The sequence below is a fragment of the Halictus rubicundus genome, chromosome 1, assembly GCF_050948215.1.
Source record: "Halictus rubicundus isolate RS-2024b chromosome 1, iyHalRubi1_principal, whole genome shotgun sequence".
In the NCBI taxonomy this organism is placed as follows: Eukaryota; Metazoa; Arthropoda; class Insecta; order Hymenoptera; family Halictidae; genus Halictus; species Halictus rubicundus.
Window position 1 is genome coordinate 16,393,127 of NC_135149.1, and position 21,487 is coordinate 16,414,613.

Below are 21,487 nucleotides of genomic sequence, written 5' to 3' on the forward strand. Positions count from 1 at the left end.
TCGACGATCGTAACGAATTTTGAAAATACTAAACAAGCCAGTAGGAAATCACTTCCTCCTAACCGAATGGATCCCAGTTGCTCCGCGGAAATCTTCGTGGAATCTTTTCGAGGAAAATTATAGTAAAAGACAACGGGTCTCCGGCATTCGATTGGAGGAACGTCGTTTTCCTGGGAAGTCGAGAACACCGAAGGATCCCACCGGGAGATGAAAACGTCGATAAACAGACCGACTTTTCTCTTTCTCTCTCTCTCTCTCTCCCCCCCCCCCCCTTTTCCCTTTATTTTAGAATCCTCCGGTGTTTGCTCGTCCCGCGAGGAAAGTAACGCGGATAGGAGGTTCGTATCAGTGGCCAGGCAGATTGCGAACAGAGGAAAGCGAGGCTGGAGACCAGCCGGTCGACGAAAATGCGGAAAATCTGCTTTGCAAATTTCCTCGGGAGCCCACCGACGACGCTGTCGCCGGCGTTCGAGAGTGTCTCAACGCCTCGATGAATTTACAGGCTATCGATTTTATTCCCCGCGCTTTTAGCGTTCTCCTTTCCGGAGAGTCCGGCGACCCGTGACTCTCTCCTCTCGCATCCCGCTCCTCGTTAATTATGTTATCATCGGAGCGTCTATCCAAAGCTGTACATCGACAAAATTTTATGATAGCTTTATTTTATTTTCTTCGAAAGAAAAAACCACGCGCTAAAAGATGTTTTTCGGGATCGGTATCGCTCTTGCTTTCCCGGTAAAACCGTGAGAAATAGCGTTCCGATGTGCAAGCGCGGTTATGCAATTGCAGCTCGGCTGCCGCAAGCCGATTGCATCGAGCCTAATCAAGAGAACGCGCGCGATCGATTATACACTTTCATCCGCTACCCGGTCTGACGTCACGTGTCATCAGTTAGAAAGGAGCCAAGGAGAACTGCATTTCTGGGGGCCGGGCATAACTGCATTTATTAGCTTCCGAAGGACAGGCGGTCGAAGAAAGTCCCGCGTGGATCCGCCTCGCGAATCTCGGATCCTTTCGAGGATGACGCGTCGCTTAATTTTATCCCGGCGCGACAGCACTCGGACACATCCTAGTTGCGACTCGTGTTGAAACTTTGTCGAGACGCCGTTTTTAGAAAACAGCATCGCGCAAACACCGAGTATAAATCTGACGCCTTTTCCCGGTGTTTGGGAAGTGCGCTGTCCGCTGTTCTCCTCCATAATAAAAACGAATACATATTTTTAAAACGAATGCATCGTTATCGGAACTCTACTATTCCGAATACGTTCGTGAATTATTTTCGGTCCTCTAATATTTTCGTTTCCGATCCACTTAAATTATGCAGAAGTCGACCAACGGGAAGCTAAACTTGTACGCAACTATTCCCGGAAAGTCCGTTCTCCAAGAGTACAGTGAATTCTCGATATATGTCAACAACACGGGTCTCGCCAGTGTCGTGATCGTCCAGAAAACATACCGAGGCCTCTCGAGCTTCGTGGACCCTCACTGGGTATACCCTGCGGTAGTGGGGATAATTCCGCGACGTTTATCATCCAGGCCTTGGCGACATATATAGAGAAATCACTGTATCTTGCACATACCTCGAAGATATCGGTCAACTTCGAGCCAGAGGCGGCAGTTATCGGCAAGGAAGCGATATCCGGGACAGAAACGTGCACCGTTCTCGCCACGCGTTCCTCCACGAGGAAAGGAACGAGAGCCACGAAGAACGGACCACGGCCATCAGGAATATGCGTCTTCTACTTCGCTGACAGCCCGCCTTCCTCGACTGCTTCGCGAACTTTGCCAAAAGCCGGAGACTCGCACGCGGCGAGTCGTCGCGAAAATTTGTTAAAACTACCGCAATCGCGAACTCGGTCCGTCGTTAAAGTCCGCGGAAACTTTCACTGTCGCGGTGCCCGCGAGATTTGCCAAAAACCCTCGCCGGTCGGGAAATCTCGCTGAAAGCCTGCCCGGTTACTTTCTCCCTCTTCTTTCTCCGTCGTTCTCTGTTTCGTCGTCGACGTCGTCGACGTCGTTCGCCGTTAACTCCGTCGACGGGCAACCCGACTAAACGAGACAACTTTGCTCCCTGTTACAGAAGGTGGACCCAGAGCTGATATTCACAAAACAAGAACGGATCGGAAAGGGTAGCTTCGGCGAGGTGTTCAAGGGGATCGACAACAGGACCCAGCAAGTTGTTGCCATCAAGATCATCGATCTCGAGGAGGCGGAAGATGAGATCGAAGACATACAGCAGGAGATCATGGTGCTGTCGCAATGCGACAGCCCATACGTCACCAAATATTATGGGTCCTATCTCAAGGTAATGCTTCGTTCCAACTAGTCGACGCTTTTCGATTTAGATCTAACAAGGAGAGGCCACGATCCTGTCTGATCCGTGTTGATTATATAATTTAAATGGAATTGTGAAATACGAAATACATGTTATTTGTAATTCAAAATGCAATTTTATGCGTGAAATTTATTCGTTTGAAATTAATAATATAAATATGCAATGATAAAACATAATGAAATTTTAAAAAAAGTGCGTTAGTCGGCAGGATTTGAACCCTGGTCATCCGGCTGAAAACATGGCACGCTACCGTTGCGCCACATCGACTCTTGGTGTAGGCTAGAAAAAATACGGAATTACATGGGAAATAATGAAACTTCAATCATCAATATCTCGAAAAGTATTGGGTATCTGCCCCTATAATGGTATATATTCGTAAAGAGGAGAACGAGATCTATAAGTGTGCAAAGTTTCAACCGAATCGGTGACCCGAAGGACGTGGCCTCTCCTTGTAAGGTAGAAACAAAAATTTGAATAGCAGGCAAAGCGTCGAAGACCGAGAAACATTTTATGAATAAACAGAGTCGCCTTTTTAAACACTCCGCGTTTCACGGGGGGCACTCCTTTCGCAAAAAAATCCGAAGAATCCGAGCTATCCGCCGCTTCGGCTCTACTTGCAAATCGTTGGCCATCGCCTCGGCGTTTTTCTCGGCGTGACTAATTGCGAACCAGCCTATAAAGCCCAGCCGACGCTCCGCGCTATTAGAACCGTTGTTGGGGTCGCTTGTCGAATAACTCAGTCGCGGCTCCTCCGACCACGTGTTTTACGATCGAAACGGAAACCACAGGTTGCGCGCGCTCGAACGAAATCACCGTGGTCAGTTTCGCGCGTGTGTCGGGCGTAAAAAACCGCAGCGGGAGTATCGCGTGTTGCGGCACGGCTACGGACAAAAAGAAAATACAAAAGGGAGGGAAGAGTCCATGGAAAGAGTGCCACGCCTTTCTGTCGCCGTTCCGAGCCGACGGTCTCACACAATATTTTCGGAGGTGGAACGAGAGCGCGAACCCTGTGCTTGGTCCACTGTTAGGCGCGCTATGGCAATACGCCCCCATCATTTTTCATACGCGAAGAATGGGAAGGGCTTGACGGTCGGTTAACCATCGCTTCCGGCTCGACGATGTCGCGCGCTCGCTTCCGCTTCCTGCGATCGGCTCACCGTGCCCGTTCCGAACTATTCTAGAAATAAAATCCCATTCCGCCGCTTCACGGAAAAGTTGGAAGATATTTTATCCGAGTGTCAACAATGCACAGGGTCTCGTTCGCAGAATAATTATGGGAGTGGGGCGTGATCGTCTGTCAAAAATTGAGTTGAAATCATCGAAGAAAGTTTCTTTATAGAAGGCTCCGTTCCCGAGAAAAGCGAGCTTAAAAGTTCGTATCGTGCCTGACCTTGGCTGACCGTATTTCCTTGGAAACATCCAAAGTCAATTTTCTCGAAAACGAAGGCTCGCGCGAAAAAATGTTATTGCATATAGCCGCCGGTCCATTTTTGCACGAAGAATCGCCACCGTAAGGCACCATAAATCTCGGGACACTTTGTACATTTTCATAGATAAGTTCGGAGAGATTCTTATTGAACAGCCACGCGTCTCACGAATTAAAAAGCGAACCGGCACTAAATTCTGCTGAATCTTTTATATCGCAATTTTTCGACGACTTTTATGCGCCGTTAATGCTCGAACTTTCGCAGTAATATAAGTCTCGTTAACGCGTTCGCGGCGTGTGTCGCAGGCGGTCCGAAGTTCACGCATAAATCTCGGGGGAGGAACTAATCGAGACAAACTAGCGGGCTCTTATCGAGCAGCGTTCGCGATACAGCCTTGAGCCCGGAGATTGGAAGAAACCGTCGCGTCGTTTCGTCGTTGAACCTGCCGTGACCGCTTTACGAGCTCGCAAATAGCCGCGGCCGGTTAACAATGCAACAAGAGAAGCTGGAGGAACGCGCGTTGCATCTCGGCGGTCGTCGAAAGCGTGTCGAGATCACGCAGAATGCAGCTTGCCACGGTTCACCAGGTAGCTCCGGTAAACGGAGAGCCATGCAGAGCCGTGCAGAGTCGTGGAAACGTGGAGCTGCAGGTACCGAGCACCTTTCCTCCGCCTTCCATACCGTTTTCGACGGGATATTCGCCTATTCGGCCGGCGGCGATGCTCGTCGTGCCCTTTTGTCGCCGGTATCGTCGATATCGGTCGCAGGAAAACGGTGCATCACAGCACCGAGGAACAACCGTTTCCGTGCTCTGTTGTCGACGAATTCCTGGACCGTGTTCGGATCGAATACGGACCGCGGACAGCCGGATGGGTAACTAACGATCGCTAATGACCGTTTCGCGCGGTCATTAAGGAAAGTTCTCGGAGGGGCTTAATATCGGGGCGCCGGGCCGCTTCATTTCATAGGTAATCATCTCAATTTTCCGGTTCCCGAGCCCGGAAACGAAGGGAGGCTCGCGCAGGCACCCGCTGTAATCCGTTTCCTCGTTCCCTGGCCTCCCGCGGGAGAGAATCGCCCGGCTTGTTTCTACCCCTGTCTCGCAATTAACGCTCCCCCCTGGGCTCCGCGGATAACGATCGGAACGATGCGCCGTGTTCCGTGTTCCGTGTTCCGTGTTCCGTCTTCCGTCGCGAGCTCCGAACGGATTCCGTCTGCTATTATCTTATTCCAATCGCCAGACATTGTTCAGCCACCGCCACCGCGACTGCCAGATTTCGAGCGTGTCTTCTGGGCGTCGGCGCTGATAAGAACGCTGCGTGGTACAGGGTTAGCCGTGTCCTCTGGCGCGAAACCTCTTTTTCGTTCTTCCTCTCCCGTTCCGTCGTTGCCCGGTTTCTTTGTTTCGTTTAATGTCGTTGAGCTAACAACATTCGGCTTCGCCTCTTTTATTTCGAGTCGCGGCAATGCAATCTCCCTTTCCTCCTTATCGTCGTTCTCCGAGCTGCGCGCAAGGTATATTCTTATTCGATCTTGTTGGGCTAACAACCGCTTCTCGCTCCATTGTTTTCGGAGATTGGCGCGTATCGTTCGCCCGCCAAAGAGGAACGCTGTTGCGCCATTCGGCCAGTTTACCCGAGGACGAAGGATTTCCAGCGAACGAAACGGCGTAACCGAAATAATCCCCGGGCCGCTCGGTCAGCAAGGTACTTCGGACCAAGGTTACGAATACAGTGAGTTCTCGATATATGTCAACAACACGGGTGTTGCCAGCGTCGTGTATCGTCCAGGAGACATGCCCGAGCCGTGTTATGTTTACACTCCTCGGCGTCCGAGGCCTCCCGAGGTATACTCCGCGGTAGCGGGGATAATTGTACAACGTTTATCACCTAGGCCTTGGCGACATATACAGGGTGTTCATTCGAAATTTTCCAGCCGAATATCTCGAAAAGTATGAAAGATATTAAAAAAGTGTAAAACACGTGTCCAAGGATTTCGAGGGGGAAAGAGGGGGGGGGCAGTATCAGGCCTCTCGGGGTATACCCCGCGGTAGTGGGGACAATTCTACGACGTTTGTCATCCAGGCCTTGGTGACGTATATAGAGAAATCACTGTATTGCGCGAGCCGCGTGTTCGCTATTGATTTTTGCAGAGATCGCAAGCAGCGTACCGCGGCACTAACGGCATTAAACCGATCCCTTGGCCCGTGTGTTGCGTACGATTATATCCCACGGCACGCGGCCATTGTGCCGCCATTAATCACACCGCCGCGTCGCGCGTACAAAAGGATCCTCCGTCCTCCGCAATCTCATTCTCCTCTCGATACCTATTCCACGCCGATGCCGCGGAAAGAGACGCGCGAGACGACGAACAAAAGCACTTCCGGAGATTTCCTCACGCCCGCCCACGAGATCGCGTTTCCCATCGTCCTCGTTTCTGCTGCCCGCGCCCAAGGATTCCTACTCTCTCGCTCTCTCTCTCTCTCTCTCCCCTTTTTCCCCTCGTCGACGCGTTAGACAAGCTACTGTCGCGTTCAAACGGCTCGTAAGTATGCTTTCTCGCGAAACCACCCCCTCGTCGCAACTTTTATCGTGTGCTGTCTTCTCTCGAGTCGCTTCCCGGACTTGCTACAATCAAGTGCCACGAACAAGTCGAGCGCGTACAAAGTGGGAAGAAAGGCTAGGCTTCGAGCATATCAATGAGGACGACTGCGAGTCGATTGAGAAAGGAAAAGCGTGTCCGTTGAGTAGAAATCGCCTTGTAGAATGGTCCCGTGGTCTATCATTAGCGGTATTAAAAAGTCCTCGGGCAAGCCTGTGGATGGAAGTTCGGGATGCTGCTACCGCAATACGCGAAACGAATCGGCTCGGCGGCGCACCGGCGATAATGATCGCCCTGTAAAAAACTGTTCGACGAGGCTATCGGATGCCTACGCGGACGTCTACGCGCCTGATGTCATCGCATAACGGGTGTACCCGTCCGTCCCCTCTCCTCCTCGCAGCGAAGCCATCCTGCCTCCGGGAACTGTTATTAAGTCGATCAGCTTGGTCAACAACAGTTATCGGCCTATTGAGACACTCCTTCGGCGTGCTCTCTCGGCTACCGGCGACTCTCCTCACCCCTTTTCCCTTTTTCTCTCTCCCTCTGTCTCTCCATTCCCGATCGCTCGAATCCGCTGACAAGCGAGTATGCCGAACGCGTTCGATTAACGAACGTCAGCCACGCGGGGAATTAAACATTTTTATCAGCAAATATTTGCGCCGCGGAAGCTTTTCGATTAGATTCTCCGACGGCAAAGGGTTCATTCACCCCCGCTGTCGATATTTGAACCTGTTACGCGAAGACGAATCGCCCCGTTCCATTATATACCCTCTAATAAATTTTCTCAATTTATCGGCACGGAGGTCCCTTGCTCTCGATTACCACGCGGGGATCCTCTTCGAGGAGCCGTCGTTTCACGATGGAGACCGATGTGTCGCGGTGCTCATCGCGTGGAACTTCCGTCCCGTTCAATTTCGCGCCGGCAAATGAGAATGGCCGAGGTCTGTACTTTTCTCGAGCGACGGAGACGCGACGTATGTAGGTAGGTCGAGGCGAGCAACGACGAGACACGCCTTAACGTTTCTCAATCCGGACACATCGCGAACGACGAGGGGCGTTTTGCCGTGAATTCTCTCCTCGCTGCCCTCGCGTCATTTTCCCTCCGTTTCCTCCGCAGCTCCCCTCCCCGGGGACGGATTATTATTGTTCCCGACGGTGCCGTGTGTCGGACTGCTCCGTGAATGCCGTTCAACGTTGCGTTCTCGTCTTTCCCGTGCGTCATTATTTAATGCCCCCCCCCCTCTCTCGCACTCTCTCCCCTATTCTTTGTCTCGCTCTCTCTTCGCTTCTCCCCTCTACCGCGAGTAATTACAAACCGTCGAATTGACAATCGAGCGCTCGGCCAGCCCGCGTCCATCGAAGTCGATTGTCCCCTTCCTCCGAATTCGTTTTGTCGACGGGGTAAAATTGACTTTTTCCTCGGTTCGGCGCGATGCAACCCCCCGATTCGCGAGACGCATTATCGGAACTGCATCTCCAGCCAGATCCTGCACCCACCACCATCGTCATCGCTACCCACCGACTCTCATCCCCATTACGCGCGCTTCATTGTTTCCAGCGAACAAAAGACGATTCTGCGCGCACGCGCGCGCCGCTCAGACGATCGCGTCGCGTCGGGACGAGAATCTCGGCTTTTATGAACGAGTAAATCTAATTGGACGCTTATTACGCGACCCGCTGCTCGGCCTCCGATGCTAAACTGTCGGCCTCTCCGCGGAATTACGATTCCGTCGTCCTTGCTGTCTCGATAATCGATCGCGATAAAGGACGCAAGCCTGTGTGTCACCGCGGGGGAATTAAGTCCGCGAAGGCTGCGGTTAAGCCGCCTGCTCGCGAATACAATGTCGGTTGTTCTTACGCGGAGACAAATATTGTTCAGCCTCGCTTTTCGATTGGCAACAGGTTCGACTTTGGACGAGAACGCGCATAGACGCGTTCGACTCGGCAGAACCGCGAGCATCGCCAGGATACAACAGTTATTTCGACCTGTGCAGGCGACCGGGGCAAACGCGATAGCTGTTAGCGTTCCGGTAGACCTGGCACTGGCGTGCCGGTACAGGCGTACCCGACAGGTTTACCTGAACGCGCTTAGCCGACTTCGCTTGCACCGTAAACGGCGATTTTTCAACGGGCGTGCACCAGGACGAAAAAATCGCCGGTACATTCCTCTCGGACCATCGTCGGTGCAGCGGCGTATGTGGGTTAAGCGGATAACCGGCGGCAAAACAGTTTCCTTTTAAAGCCACCGTGGCGAAATTAATAACCGCGCGCGGAAAAAAAGAAGAAGACGAACTCGATGGAGGGCCTCGGGAACGTTTACGTAACCGCGACGCTATGCGATGCCGATGCGATGCGATGCGATGCCTCGCGATTCATCGCGACCGAACCGCTATTATTAAGTCGGCCAATTTCCTAATGGCTCCGGGCTAAGAATAGATCCGCGGCTCGACGACGCCCAAACAACGATGAATTTCTTTCGCGCGGCACCGAGCGTCTTCCTCGTTCCGCGGCAATTACCTGTAATTGACGACCCGCGGAAATTGTCCGCTTTCACTTTCATCCCGCTCCGCGCCGGCCGGTGTCGACAGACCCCGCGATTAATTCGACGTTCCTCGTTGCTTGCAACGTTGCTCCGTTCCCTCCGCGCCGTAAAAACGTCCCCCGTCGCAATGCTCGGTTACCGTTGCACAAACCGTCCCTCCTCGGTGCGGCCGACAGCAATTGAAAAACCCTTCGCTCTTGCCGGAGACATTCTTCTGAAATGGAAATGGAATTATGGAAAACGCGCCTGAATGCCCTCGACGATAACGATTCGCCGAAAGGTAATACCCCTCTAATTGCTTTGTGCCGGGGACTGAAGCGCGACAGTTAACGGAAGCACGCGTCGATCCTGAAGCCGTGTAATGTCCAAACAGTACGATGCAGTCTCGACCAACGACTTCCTTAATCGCGCTGCCTCCAGTGTCACTTTAATCATCGTGTCTGGACAGCTATAGCGATTACAGTGAATTCCCGATAGAAGTTTAAAGGTCCCTGGAACCACTCACACCACCGCGGGCTATGCGCTCGAGAGTCGCGCCACCGAGGAGGGTAACATAATACGGTCGGGTATATCGGTGTTAGACCAGAAGGCCACTACTAATCCGATAACAAAACTTCTTTATTTTTCATTATTTTTTATGTAATATTCTCAACCATAGGGTAAGGGACTCCATTACTGTGGGGGTACCAATTACTGTGCCTATATTAATTACACTTATTTTTAAAGCATAATGAATATTGAAAAAGAGATATATAACATCTATATGAACTAATTTTAATGAAAAAATTGAATATCTCTTTTTTAATATTCATTGTGCTTTAAAAAGAAGTATAATTAATATACTCACAATAATTGGTACCCGCGCAGTAATTGGGTCCCTTACCCTAGTCATGGCATTTTTCTAATGAAAATGATACCAAATACGATATTATTTGGATCATATTTACACTAATTTTCTGTGAATATAATTGTAATGGTAAGTAATTTTCGTCGTTCATTACACAAGTAAATATCATCTTAATTACATCAACTTTGGCTTCGTGTTAATCAGAAAAATGCCACGAATGTGTTGGTGAAAGTCTCATGAAAAAGAAAAAAGTCTTGTAATTGGATTAGTCTAATCTTCTGGTCTCACACCGATATACCCGATCGTGTTATGTTACACGTCTCGGTGGCGGCGGCTCTCGAGCTTCGCTATTCGTTTCTACGTGCAACATTGTATCAGAGAAAGACATTTCTTCAGCCTTCTTGTCCCTATCCGTCTGTATGTCCCGGGTTTTGGACGTATAGACGCGAGGGTCATTTCCATTTCCAGCGTGCACTGTATATTTCAAATGCAACGTTCGGCGAGAACCACAGATTTCGTCTAAATGTCCCTCGGGAGAACCGCGCAAGGGACTTATATCGGGAATTCACTGTAGCACGTCTTCGTCGTCTATAAATTCCTGATAGAAAACGCAGTATTTAGGGGGTGCAACGATCATCGGAATCCTTTCTGCGACGAGCGAGCGTGTCACCGAGCCAATCGTCTTTGTTTATTCGCGATTTATCGACGTTCAATTCCGCATTTTACGGGAGTCCGAAGAACGGCCTATCTGCGCGTCGAATATCGCAGGAGCGCAGATTAATTCCGTCGCGTCGTTCATCACTGCCACCGGCACGTCCGCCGTTTCGCGAAACAGAGGGACAAAAGGCGACGCGCGACAGAGACGCAAAATCGGTCATTAATCACTCATTCGTTCGCCGGGTCTTTTTGCTTTCTCCCGGTCGACGCGACGATGCTCCGCGAGTCGTTCGCGCGACAAGCCGGACTCCTCTTTTTTTCTGCTCGCCGACGACGCGACAGACTGGAAGTCGTGTAATATTTGCTCGACGATGTTGCGCATCGCGTTTATCCCGGTCCGCTCCATGAAAAAAAAAAAAAAACAAAACAGAGAAGCATGTATAAATCCATCGACCCGCCGCCGCACCCGGTAGAACGAGTTATCTCGTCGCGTTCTGCTCCGTATGTTTTCACCCCTGTGTTCTCCCCTGTTGTTCGCATTTCGGAATCGTTCGCGACGAGAGCAACTCGGTTATATGTATCCTTATCGCCGAGAGCTTCGCCGATCTTATCTCGAAAAATCGGTCGGTTGACGGATTAGAATAAGGTCAATGCATATCTGACAGGCCGGCAAGCCTGGCGGTTTTTCTCAGTTCATACGAATTTTGGGGTCCGGGACAGCCACTTGAGAGGGTTCGAGAGGCTCGGAACAAAGGCACAGCGTGTCCTCTGCTATCAGAACCCCAGGGGTTCGCAGGCCAATGCTAGAGCCTGACGGCTCGTCGCGTGGCGGCACGAAGGCAGAATGAACATGCTGTATTTATTTAAAAAGCTATCAACCAGAACTTTTCAGAGTTCGTCGTGGTAATAGATGAGGAATACGTGGTTAAGGAATTTAGACGTTATAACAAACAAAATAACAATTTATTACTACGCTAACAAAAAAAAAAAAGAATATCATCTGACAATCTGTGCGGTGAAACAATTCGTCATTATTTATTTAAAAAGCTGTTAACTAGAACATTTCAGAGTTCCTCATGGTAATAGATGGGGAATACCTTGTTAAGGAATTTAAACGTTATAACAAACAAAATAACAATTTATTACTACGCTAACAAAAAAAAAAGAATATCATCTGACAATCTGTGCAGTGAAACAATTCGTCATTATTTATTTAAAAAGCTGTTAACTAGAACATTTCAGAGTTCCTCATGGTAATAGATGGGGAATACCTTGTTAAGGAATTTAAACGTTATAACAAACAAAATAACAATTTATTACTACGCTAACAAACCTATCCCCACCTCAGCCGCGCCTGTAGACCCAATGTTTTGACGTCGAACGTCACACGCTACATAGTATGTGACCGCTATAGCCAATATTTCGAATACAGCCGAAAATGCGTGTGAAACGAGGCCTGCCTCTTCCACTCTGAACCAATCGGCCGCGCATTCGTATCAATACAATGTCACCACTTCGAACCCATACGAAATGGCGTCTTGCCACCACCTACAATCGCGTAGTAGTGGGCGGTAACAGTTTACTATCCTTAGCCCAGTGCTATAATCCACAGCTTACGTCGAATATCATGGAATTAATCATACGGGAATTTCTTGGTAAAAATAGTATCTATTGTTATGTTTTCCGAGTAGGAGGTGCGATATTATGATTTAGTATGAGGAAGTCACTTCCAGCACGTGTTGTCCGTGTGTTTTCCTTCGTGTTTTCGTCGGACGGTGGTCATAAAGTAATTAAAACTTGTCGTAGAAACTAATTTTTACGCTAGCCTCATTTTTAGAGTTGACCAACATCTGACCTTGCCCGCCATAAAATTGATGGGCTTGGGCTAACCGAACGGTACAACACCTTCTACTTGCATTATCGCCCTGCGTACCATACCTAAGCAGGTAATTTTGCTTGTAAATCAAAAGCACATGTTGCTATTGAGTCATTGGGAAACAAGAATGGACAGGTTACCTGAAAGATGGCAACAAGTCCTTACAAATAATGGAAATTATATCATTGAATAATATTGAACATGTATTTTTATAAACTGATTCAAATGTTTTCTTTAAAATACGGCAGGACTTTCCCTCCAACCTAATATATTTTTATAACAGTTTCAAGTACCCAATGTTTGCAATTTCTTTGGAATTTCAAACAAGAAAAATCGTAGAATACGACCATATGTAAAAAAATTTTTTTACACTTCTACCGGTGGTAAAATTTGCAGAACAAAGATGTTTCTAGTATGTCTTCATTGAGAAATTACATTTGCGTATAACATGATAAGTTATTTAAGAAGAATTTTATATGTATAATGTACGTATGATAAAATACATATAAAGATGTGTGATGCTGTTTCACTAAGTGCCAGGAACGTTTCCTATTTCCATGGTGTTGTAAAGGAGAGATACGGATAGTTTACCTAAGCAACTGTGGAGCCCCTAAAAACATTTTTTTTTGTGCCATGCAAAAATTCGGTTTCAAAGCCTGGCACGCTTGCCGGCTCCTAAACGGTAGGGCCAAAACCAGGGTTGTAATGTTGAGCCGGCCGGACTGGCCTGTGAGGTATGCATTGACCTTTAAGAGTCCGCGCCGTTGCCTCGAGAGAACGCCAACAATGGACTCGGTTAAGTTAATCCATTAGCAGTTGCCAAGAGGGATTCCCGATTTCCGGAAAAGTTGCTGGGAGCCGATACGACTTGTTCGAGAAGTTTCACGCCGTGTCTTGTCAGGGTCTGCCGCGGGCCGGGGGACGACGGGAAGTTGAAGAAAGCCCGGCAAAAGGGCTCGACGCGACGCGCGACGTCGGAGAAACGGCAACTCTCACGGAAACCTTTCCCTTTGCGACGCAGACTCGACAGACTGCTGTTCCCATTAACCCCGAATAAGCCATGTTACGTGTTAACTGCCAACGCGAATACAATTGAATTCGCTTCAATCGAAAACAAAGATATAATGTCACTGTCTAGAATAGCTTCGCAAGCGCCGAATAGCTGTCCGAAAAGACGATTCTTAATTTCACTGCATCCCCTCCTGATTTGCGAGAAGAAACGAGTAAACTGAAAAGAATATGGAGAGGAATGCAAGCGGCGGCGCTGAAAGCTTCAGAACTTCCCGAGTCACCTACTAACGGGTTATCGTCCCCGCACGGAATAATTGCGCTCGTAAAATTTGTTTATCGGCGTCAGATTGCTCGTTTGGAGACGTCGGCGCTTGCCGCGCCCCTCGAGAGGCCCGGCTGAATGCGACGTTCCAGACGTGACACGCTCGCGAGGCGGCTGTTTTTTAACGCGAGGCGACATTCATTAGACTGAAAAGGATTCTTCTTTTTTCTCTTTCTCTCTCTCTCTCTCTCTCTCTCTCTCTCTCTCTCCTCCTCGTTCATTCGGCGAGCCACCACCGCTGGCTCACTCGCTCGCTCGCGAAATAAAAGAGTCGCGAGAACAAGCGGGGGGCTCCGCGCGCTGGAAGCGACGAACGGAAACACCATCGGCTACGATAGGATTAACATTGTATTTTGTTTGAATCATTCGCGTCGAGGTTATCGAGGGTCCCGTGGCTCGCTATCGCGCGTCGTGCCCGCCGAAACGAAATGAAAATTCGCCTGACCGACGTAACCGGGACAAGAATTCCGGACAAAACGTCGCGTCGCGTCGCGCTGGAAAGCCCGCGCTCCTCGCCGAACCTTCATTTTATTTCGAGAACAGTATCCGCTTATTAGAACCGGGAGTAATTATTCCCGCGGTGTCTGTTTGTCTTCCTTAATTAAAAGCGCCTCGCGGCGCTCGCCAACCCCAAAGAAAAGGCTCCATTCTTCTCGCCCACCGAAAAAAGTCAGAGGGAAGCATTCAAAGGTCGCGTTTCCGGTTCACGGTACCACGGGCTCACGGTTCCGGCGAGATTCCTCGGTTCCGGATACAGGAAAAACCTTGCGTTTTCGTCCCCGAGCGCTCCGGAAACGGATGCCATTGCGATTGCTCGAGGAAGATGCAGATATCGAGACGGTGACGCGTGTAGTTCCGGTTCGCGTAACTCGGAGAGCCTTTGCGACGAATTCCCTCCAGCGTGTTCGATCGGTAGTGAAGAAGGTATCTTGTACTTGTTCGAATAAAGCTGGCGTTCTCGGGACGAGAGTGAAATTTAATCGGAATCCGGAGACGCTTCTCCGCGACCACCGAGACGGCGCTGCAGCACTTTGGTAATTTTTCCGCGGCCCATGGGTGCGATACGGCGGTGCTCGCGTATTTTCCCCGATGGCATCCGAGCGAGGTTCCTCTCGTCGTAAAAAGGAAGCAACAAGAGCGACAACGACGGCTGAGCGAAATCCAAGAAAAGCGTCGCAATGCTTTTCTCTGGGCGGCTCTCTCGCGTTTACTGCGACCGACCCGTTCCCGGTCCCGCCTCTCGAAGAGAGGGAAGAAGTGTCTGCCGGATAGGGGAATGATTTAGCAACCCCTGGTTCAGTCTGCAGAAGTGGCCTGGTTGAAAACCGGGTTGAACGAACCCTCGCGAGCATCGCCTGGCCACCTACGTCGACGAGCAAAGGATCTACATGAGAATAAACGCCGCGTTGCGCCTTCTGACCGTACCACGATGATAAATGGTGCCATTTTATGGCCGACCATACACGCTCGACCCCGCGCCATGAATACCGAACACGCTAGACAACCGGGACACCCCGTGCTAGCCACGTGAAAATTATACCCCATAAACTGCCGGTACCTGTCAACCTCGCGTCCATCCTGACGGCTGATACATGATCGAGAGGTGATCCAGGCTCCCCCAAGACGTTCCCTTTCGTTCTCCCCTCGTTCTTCCGCCTGATTTAACGCCCAAAATCCACTTTCCTCGCGACAGTCCCGCGTCGATCAGCCGTTTCTCGTATCTTTACCGGCTCTTTCCACTTCGCATAACAATTGCGACAATAGGAAAGCATAAAGTGTCACCATGGAAATCGGTGATTCCATATTCTCGGAGGCGTATGAGCTGTTCATAGACCAAAACGATCGACCACCTCCCGAGTTCCTTCCGTTTTTATCACAATTTTCTCTACTTTTTATTCTCTGTTGTCGATCAGTTCTAGCAAATGGTAGCTGATGTGCCGGCGCCTTTCGATCCCACCACCAATTAACGTGGAGAAGACGAGCGAGGGTGTAAATAGACCTGTAAGGGTTCTCAGCTAAACTAGTGACCCCAAAGGGCTCTAAAAAAAGAAGGGAAAGGCCATTCAGAGCAACCAGCAGCTTCTTCCATTAAAATCTTTATAGTATCCGCACGGGGCGCATGGCGAAAATAGAATTAATCAATTTTCCATCTGGATTAGAACCGTGTCTGAAATTAGTCGTTTCGCTCCATCGGCGTTAAAATAATTGAGACAATTTCCCCGCAAAGTGCGGGGGAGTGTTTCTTTGTTTCGGTTTTACCTTGACTGTCGTTTTTCCGCCGGTTGAAGAGACGACGACAGAGCTTCATCCCGGCGCGGCGGTCTGTTCCTCTTCACAAGCCGGTGACCAAAGAGCGCGCGAATCTTGGGCATCCTTGTGCGAGCCAGTGATCGCCGAGCGGTCGATTATAATTATCGGATAACCAGCGAGTATCAAGCGTTATTGCCGGTGCGTAAGGCCGGCAGCGCGGCGAGTTGGACATCGATGTCGGATATAATTATCGGCGAAGGTGCGGTCTACGTTGGCGCGGCCATTACGACAACAAAGATTGATGGTTGCCCGGCGAGGTCGCGCCGTTTACGGACGACTAACATAATTTTCCGAAAAGCCACCGATACGCGGGGTCCTCTGAAAATAACCGGAGGCGGGTCAAACCGGGTCGTCGACCGTCGACTCTTTTTGTCGAAAGGAGCCCGGTCGCGTCGCAAGCAAGATTGTCTATTTTCGGTAATTAGTCCCGGAAAGCTTCATTTTCATTAGCCGTCTCGGAGCCCTCCGTTTCGAGATCGGCGGGAAAAGTCAGGGGGGAAGCCGGCGCAATTTTGCGGTGAAGTTCCCAGACAAAGCGTTCTCCGGATGCCACGTATAAAACGAGAATCTTTCTCGTTCTGTTTGCAGGGCACGAAACTATGGATTATTATGGAGTACTTGGGTGGCGGCTCGGCCCTGGACTTGATGAAGGCTGGCAGCTTCGAGGAAATGCATATCGCGGTGATATTGCGCGAGGTGCTCAAAGGGCTGGATTATCTTCACAGCGAGCGGAAGCTCCATCGCGATATTAAAGGTGAGCGTTCCGCGTGATTAAATGTATAGAGAAATCGTTAGCGTCCGCTCAGCCTGCCGGCCGGACGATCTCTCGATCGCGAACGCTCGTCGAGGCGTGCAAAAACCAGCCTGGTCCGGTTTCTAGTAAAATTGCGCTTGTCAAAGTTTTACGTAATCTAAAAATCGGACCACCTCGAAAATCTATGCTTTCCCGATTTTTGGACTATGGTCTTCAATTACACTGTCCAACACCAAAAAAATTTTGCAATACCTGTTGGGTGATTCTTATACATTTTGTCATCCTAAAACCGAATCTGAAAGCAGAATTGCTCCATCGCGCAACGTTTTCGAAAAATTTTGGTTTTTGTAAAAATGCCCGATTTTGATACGAAACGACGTGTTACGCAAAAACTAAATACGCGAGAAAGTTCAAATTTGAGTCAAGAGATAGAGGGGACTCTCCTCTACATATTCAATATAGTCAATTATATTTTTATGTACTTCCTAATAGTTATAAATGGTTGTTAAAGTTTGAAAATGTGCCGACGCGGGTACTTTGTACGCTCTATTTTTGTATTTATGTGAAAAATCCTTTATCTAGCAGGAATTTACTATACAGGAATGCATTCTACAGACATTTCTGGTAAAGAAACCATTCACGAAAAGTATTTGGTTCCCTTAATGTACGAGAAGGAATCAGAAAATGTTAATTGACAGCGTGTGCGCGACGCGTTCGCGCCAGACGGCCATTGCAGCCTTTTCGCGACTCGCCAGGGCCGTCGCTATGCGTAGTCGACGTTGGTACCACCCAAGTATGTCTTTGCTTACTATGCTTAATTAAATACATTTTTTTTGTCTTTTTGGGTGCCAATCATTACAAAAGATTATAAAAATACGAGTTATATTCACATTTCATTGTGGAAATGCTTAATAAAGAAAATTGAATACAAAAACTTACCTATTTCTGATGTAAACAAATTAAAAATGTTTCCGCCTTGCTTGACGTTTGTTCCTGGTATCCCGATTTTCAATAATAAGTGTCCAGCAGTAATCAGCAAGCATCCGCACATAAGTCTTTTCCTTTGTAACGTTTTTCCACTGTTGAAATATCTTGATGAAAGATTAATGCTGGAATTGTATTCCTTGTTTTGATTTTAAAATAATTTCGTCATGAATATAACAAAAACAGTCCGGCTGATTTATACACTTCCGCGAGATTTTATCGATTTAATATAGAGCGATCTATGTCTTAATTATGTACTTCGATCAATAAAATCAATAAAAATAGTCCCATTTACATAGTGTTTGGACTTATTTTAATCGGAAGAATCTTGAATGTCCATTGGTATTACAATTATAAAGATAAGACAACAATTACTGAAAATAAAATTGCTGCGGTCAATTTTCTTTATTAAGCATGTCCACAATGAAATGTGAATATAACTCGTATTTTTATAATCTTTTGTAATGATTGGCACCCAAAAAGACAAAAAAAAATGTATTTAATTAAGCATAGTAAGCAAAGACATACTTGGGTGGTACCAACGTCGACTACGCATAGCGACGGCCCTGGCGAGTCGCGAAAAGGCTGGAATGGCCGTCTGGCGCGAACGCGTCGCGCACACGCTGTCAATTAACATTTTCTGATTCCTTCTCGTACATTAAGGGAACCAAATACTTTTCGTGAATGGTTTCTTTACCAGAAATGTCTGTAGAATGCATTCCTGTATAGTAAATTCCTGCTAGATAAAGGATTTTTCACATAAATACAAAAATAGAGCGTACAAAGTACCCGCGTCGGCACATTTTCAAACTTTAACAACCATTTACAACTATTAGGAAGTACATAAAAATATAATTGACTATATGAATATGTAGAGGAGAGTCCCCTCTATCTCTTGACTCAAATTTGAACTTTCTCGCGTATTTAGTTTTTGCGTAACACGTCGTTTCGTATCAAAATCGGGCATTTTTACAAAAACCAAAATTTTTCGAAAACGTTGCGTGATGGAGCAATTCTACTTTCAGATTCGGTTTTAGGATGACAAAGTGTATAAGAATCACCCAACAGGTATTGCAAAACTCGAAAAAAGTTTAATTTTGTTGGACAGTGTTATCGAGTTCCGGTTGTCGTTCTTCGAAAATCGACGCGGACGTCCGCAGCGTTTGATTCGTTAGCTTCCACCGAAGATTTCCGACGCTCGTACTGATTGTTTGCTTTCGTTTTAAAGCGGCGAACGTTCTGCTGAGCGAGATGGGCGACGTGAAACTGGCTGACTTCGGTGTGGCCGGACAGTTGACCAACACGACCAGCAAACGAAACACTTTCGTCGGGACGCCGTTCTGGATGGCGCCGGAAGTGATCAAACAGTCCGCCTACGATTCGAAGGTAATTACGCTGTCCCAATAAGACCGTCGTTTCCCGGGAGCCCGGCTGTTTTTTAGCCGTGCAATTCCGAGACCGCTGTTTGCTCCGATCGAGTCACGTAATTCGGCTGATTTAATTTGGAAACTTTGCTCCCCGCTCGCCGCGGACCTTCGACACGGAGATTCAACCTTCGGACTGCGCCGCATTGGTCCATATCGATCCGACTCTTCGGGAATCAAATTCGTCTCCTCCCGATTACTGTCACAGTCGACTCGTCCAGCAATTTTTACCAGAAAATCTTTGTCCCTGCTGGAAAATCAGTCTCCAGCCTTTCCACGGTTTGCTCGAGGGATTTATTAGGTTGTTGCGTATGAAATGTCCGATTTTACAATGCAAATGTTACGGAGCGTTTTTACGTTGTTACGAGCCAGGGCTGCGAGCAACGCGAGAGGCCGGCGAAGGGTTGTTACCCCAGGAATACGGTTTCAATTTGTTAGTTAGGTACGCGGACGAACCCAATGCGAAATTGGGGAGCCACTTGGATTATAGACGTCGAGGACGAACCTGATGAGAAATGAGGGAGCCTCTAGGATAGTTAGTAGGCCTCGTAACTAATATAATTTAATTGATACAATCGGAGCGGTAAGATTGTATCGTGTGGGAACGTTCAATTATTAGATTAGGATGTTGGACAATAATTAAGGATTTATAGATAGCGCGATTTACCAGACAAGACAAATATATTCCGAGTCAAATGTTGTGACAAGTGTTGATGTCGCGAACGAATTGAAAGTAAGTAAACAATAAAAGAATTGTTGCCTAAGATGCACGGTTATTGACGCATTGGCAATGCGGGGTCGAAGAGCAATTGTAAGATGCCAAAATAGAAATTTACCGAACCAATGGAATCTATAAGGTTAAACTTTGATTCGAAAGGGACTATAACCCGATCTCACTAGTGAACTCGACTCTACTCGTGAATGCACTACACTCGCCGAAATTTCTATAAAGTCATCGTCATTTTCATAGATATTTTTAAAATATTACAATTTCTGTTGCTTTATCGTATCTGGCCTTGTGCTTTGTTGACACTCGGATAGAAGGACCGCGCACTCAAGACCGCATTGTTTACTATTTACGTTTTTTTTTAATTATTTCTGCGTGGTGCAGAACACAAGTGCGAAGTTTCTATAAAGTCACTTAGTGTTTCTCTGGATTCTGAGCAGAGAACTACGGGAAATTGCAAACATTCTAAAAGTATTAGTATTAGAACTCATAGAAATCCTGTTTTTTATAATTTGATTCGCGTGTAGTACAATGCCGAGAGGAAAAGTACTAACAATTGAAGAAAAAGCATCGATCGATGCTTATAAAAATATGGGCTGCTCTAATCGCGCAATTGCTAAGAAAATTAATCGGTCATATACTGTGATTAATAATTATATCAATTTACGTGAAAATTACGGAAAAAATCATTTTAAAGGTGGTAATAAAAAATTGTCAAAGAGAAAACATTCATTATTAATGAGGTCTGCGGCTAAGGAAACGAAAAATGCAGCACAATTGCGAGCTGAATTGGAGCTCCCAGTAACAAGAAGACGTGTGCAACAACTTTTAAATTATTCTGGGCAATTTGTGTGGACAAAAATGCAACGTAAATCAGGCCTTAAAGAAACACATAAACAGGCCCGTCTTGATTTCGCACGGGCACACATGTCCTGGACGAAAGAGTGGGAGTCTGTCATTTTTTCAGATGAGAAAAAATTTAATTTGGATGGGCCTGATGGCTGTAAATACTATTGGCATGATCTGAGAAATGAGAAAAGTGTAACAATGAGTCGTAACTTTGGCGGTGGTTCCCTAATGATATGGGCTGCGTTCAATGCTGACAAAAGGACTCCAGTGTGTTTCATAAAACACAAAATGAATTCTGAAAATTATACGGATTTGTTAGACATGGTTCTAATACCCTTTACAGAAAATATTGAAGATGACAATTTTATTTATCAGCATAATAATGCTGCAGTGCACGCGTCGAAGCACACAAAGCAGTGGCTTCTTGAAAGAAATATCAATGTTTTGCCATGGCCTGCTTGTTCTGCGGACATAAATCCTATTGAAAATGTTTGGGGTATCATTGCGCGACAAGTTTATAAAAACTGCAAACAATACAACTCCATTAGCGAACTAAGGGATGCGGTGATTGAAGCATGGGCGTCTGTTAAAACAGAAACGCTACAAAAGTTAGTTTCGTCAATGCCCAATCGCATTTTTAATGTAATTCAAAAAATGGAGGTTACACTAAATATTAAAATAGATATAATAAAAAAACAATTGTTAATTTCAACTTTATCCGTATAAAACGAAACTGACATTATAGAAATTTCGCAGTCTGTTCTGTGTAAAATTATATTTTTGTTTTCTTTTATCAATAAATGTTATACTTATGTTTTGAAATC

The 21,487-nt window shown here is 47.4% G+C and overlaps 1 protein-coding gene across 4 annotated transcripts in view; it reads left to right on the top strand.

Moving 5' to 3' along the window:
* Positions 1-21,487, top strand: part of Gckiii (Germinal centre kinase III) — a 114,816-nt gene that overhangs the window by 86,626 nt on the left and 6,703 nt on the right. For all 4 annotated transcript variants that reach the window (XM_076790106.1, XM_076790114.1, XM_076790107.1 and 1 more), the window contains 3 exons: positions 2,078-2,302; positions 16,514-16,679; positions 18,892-19,049. In XM_076790106.1, the coding sequence (XP_076646221.1) occupies positions 2,078-2,302; positions 16,514-16,679; positions 18,892-19,049 (549 nt within the window). The remainder of the gene's footprint in view (positions 1-2,077; positions 2,303-16,513; positions 16,680-18,891; positions 19,050-21,487) is intronic.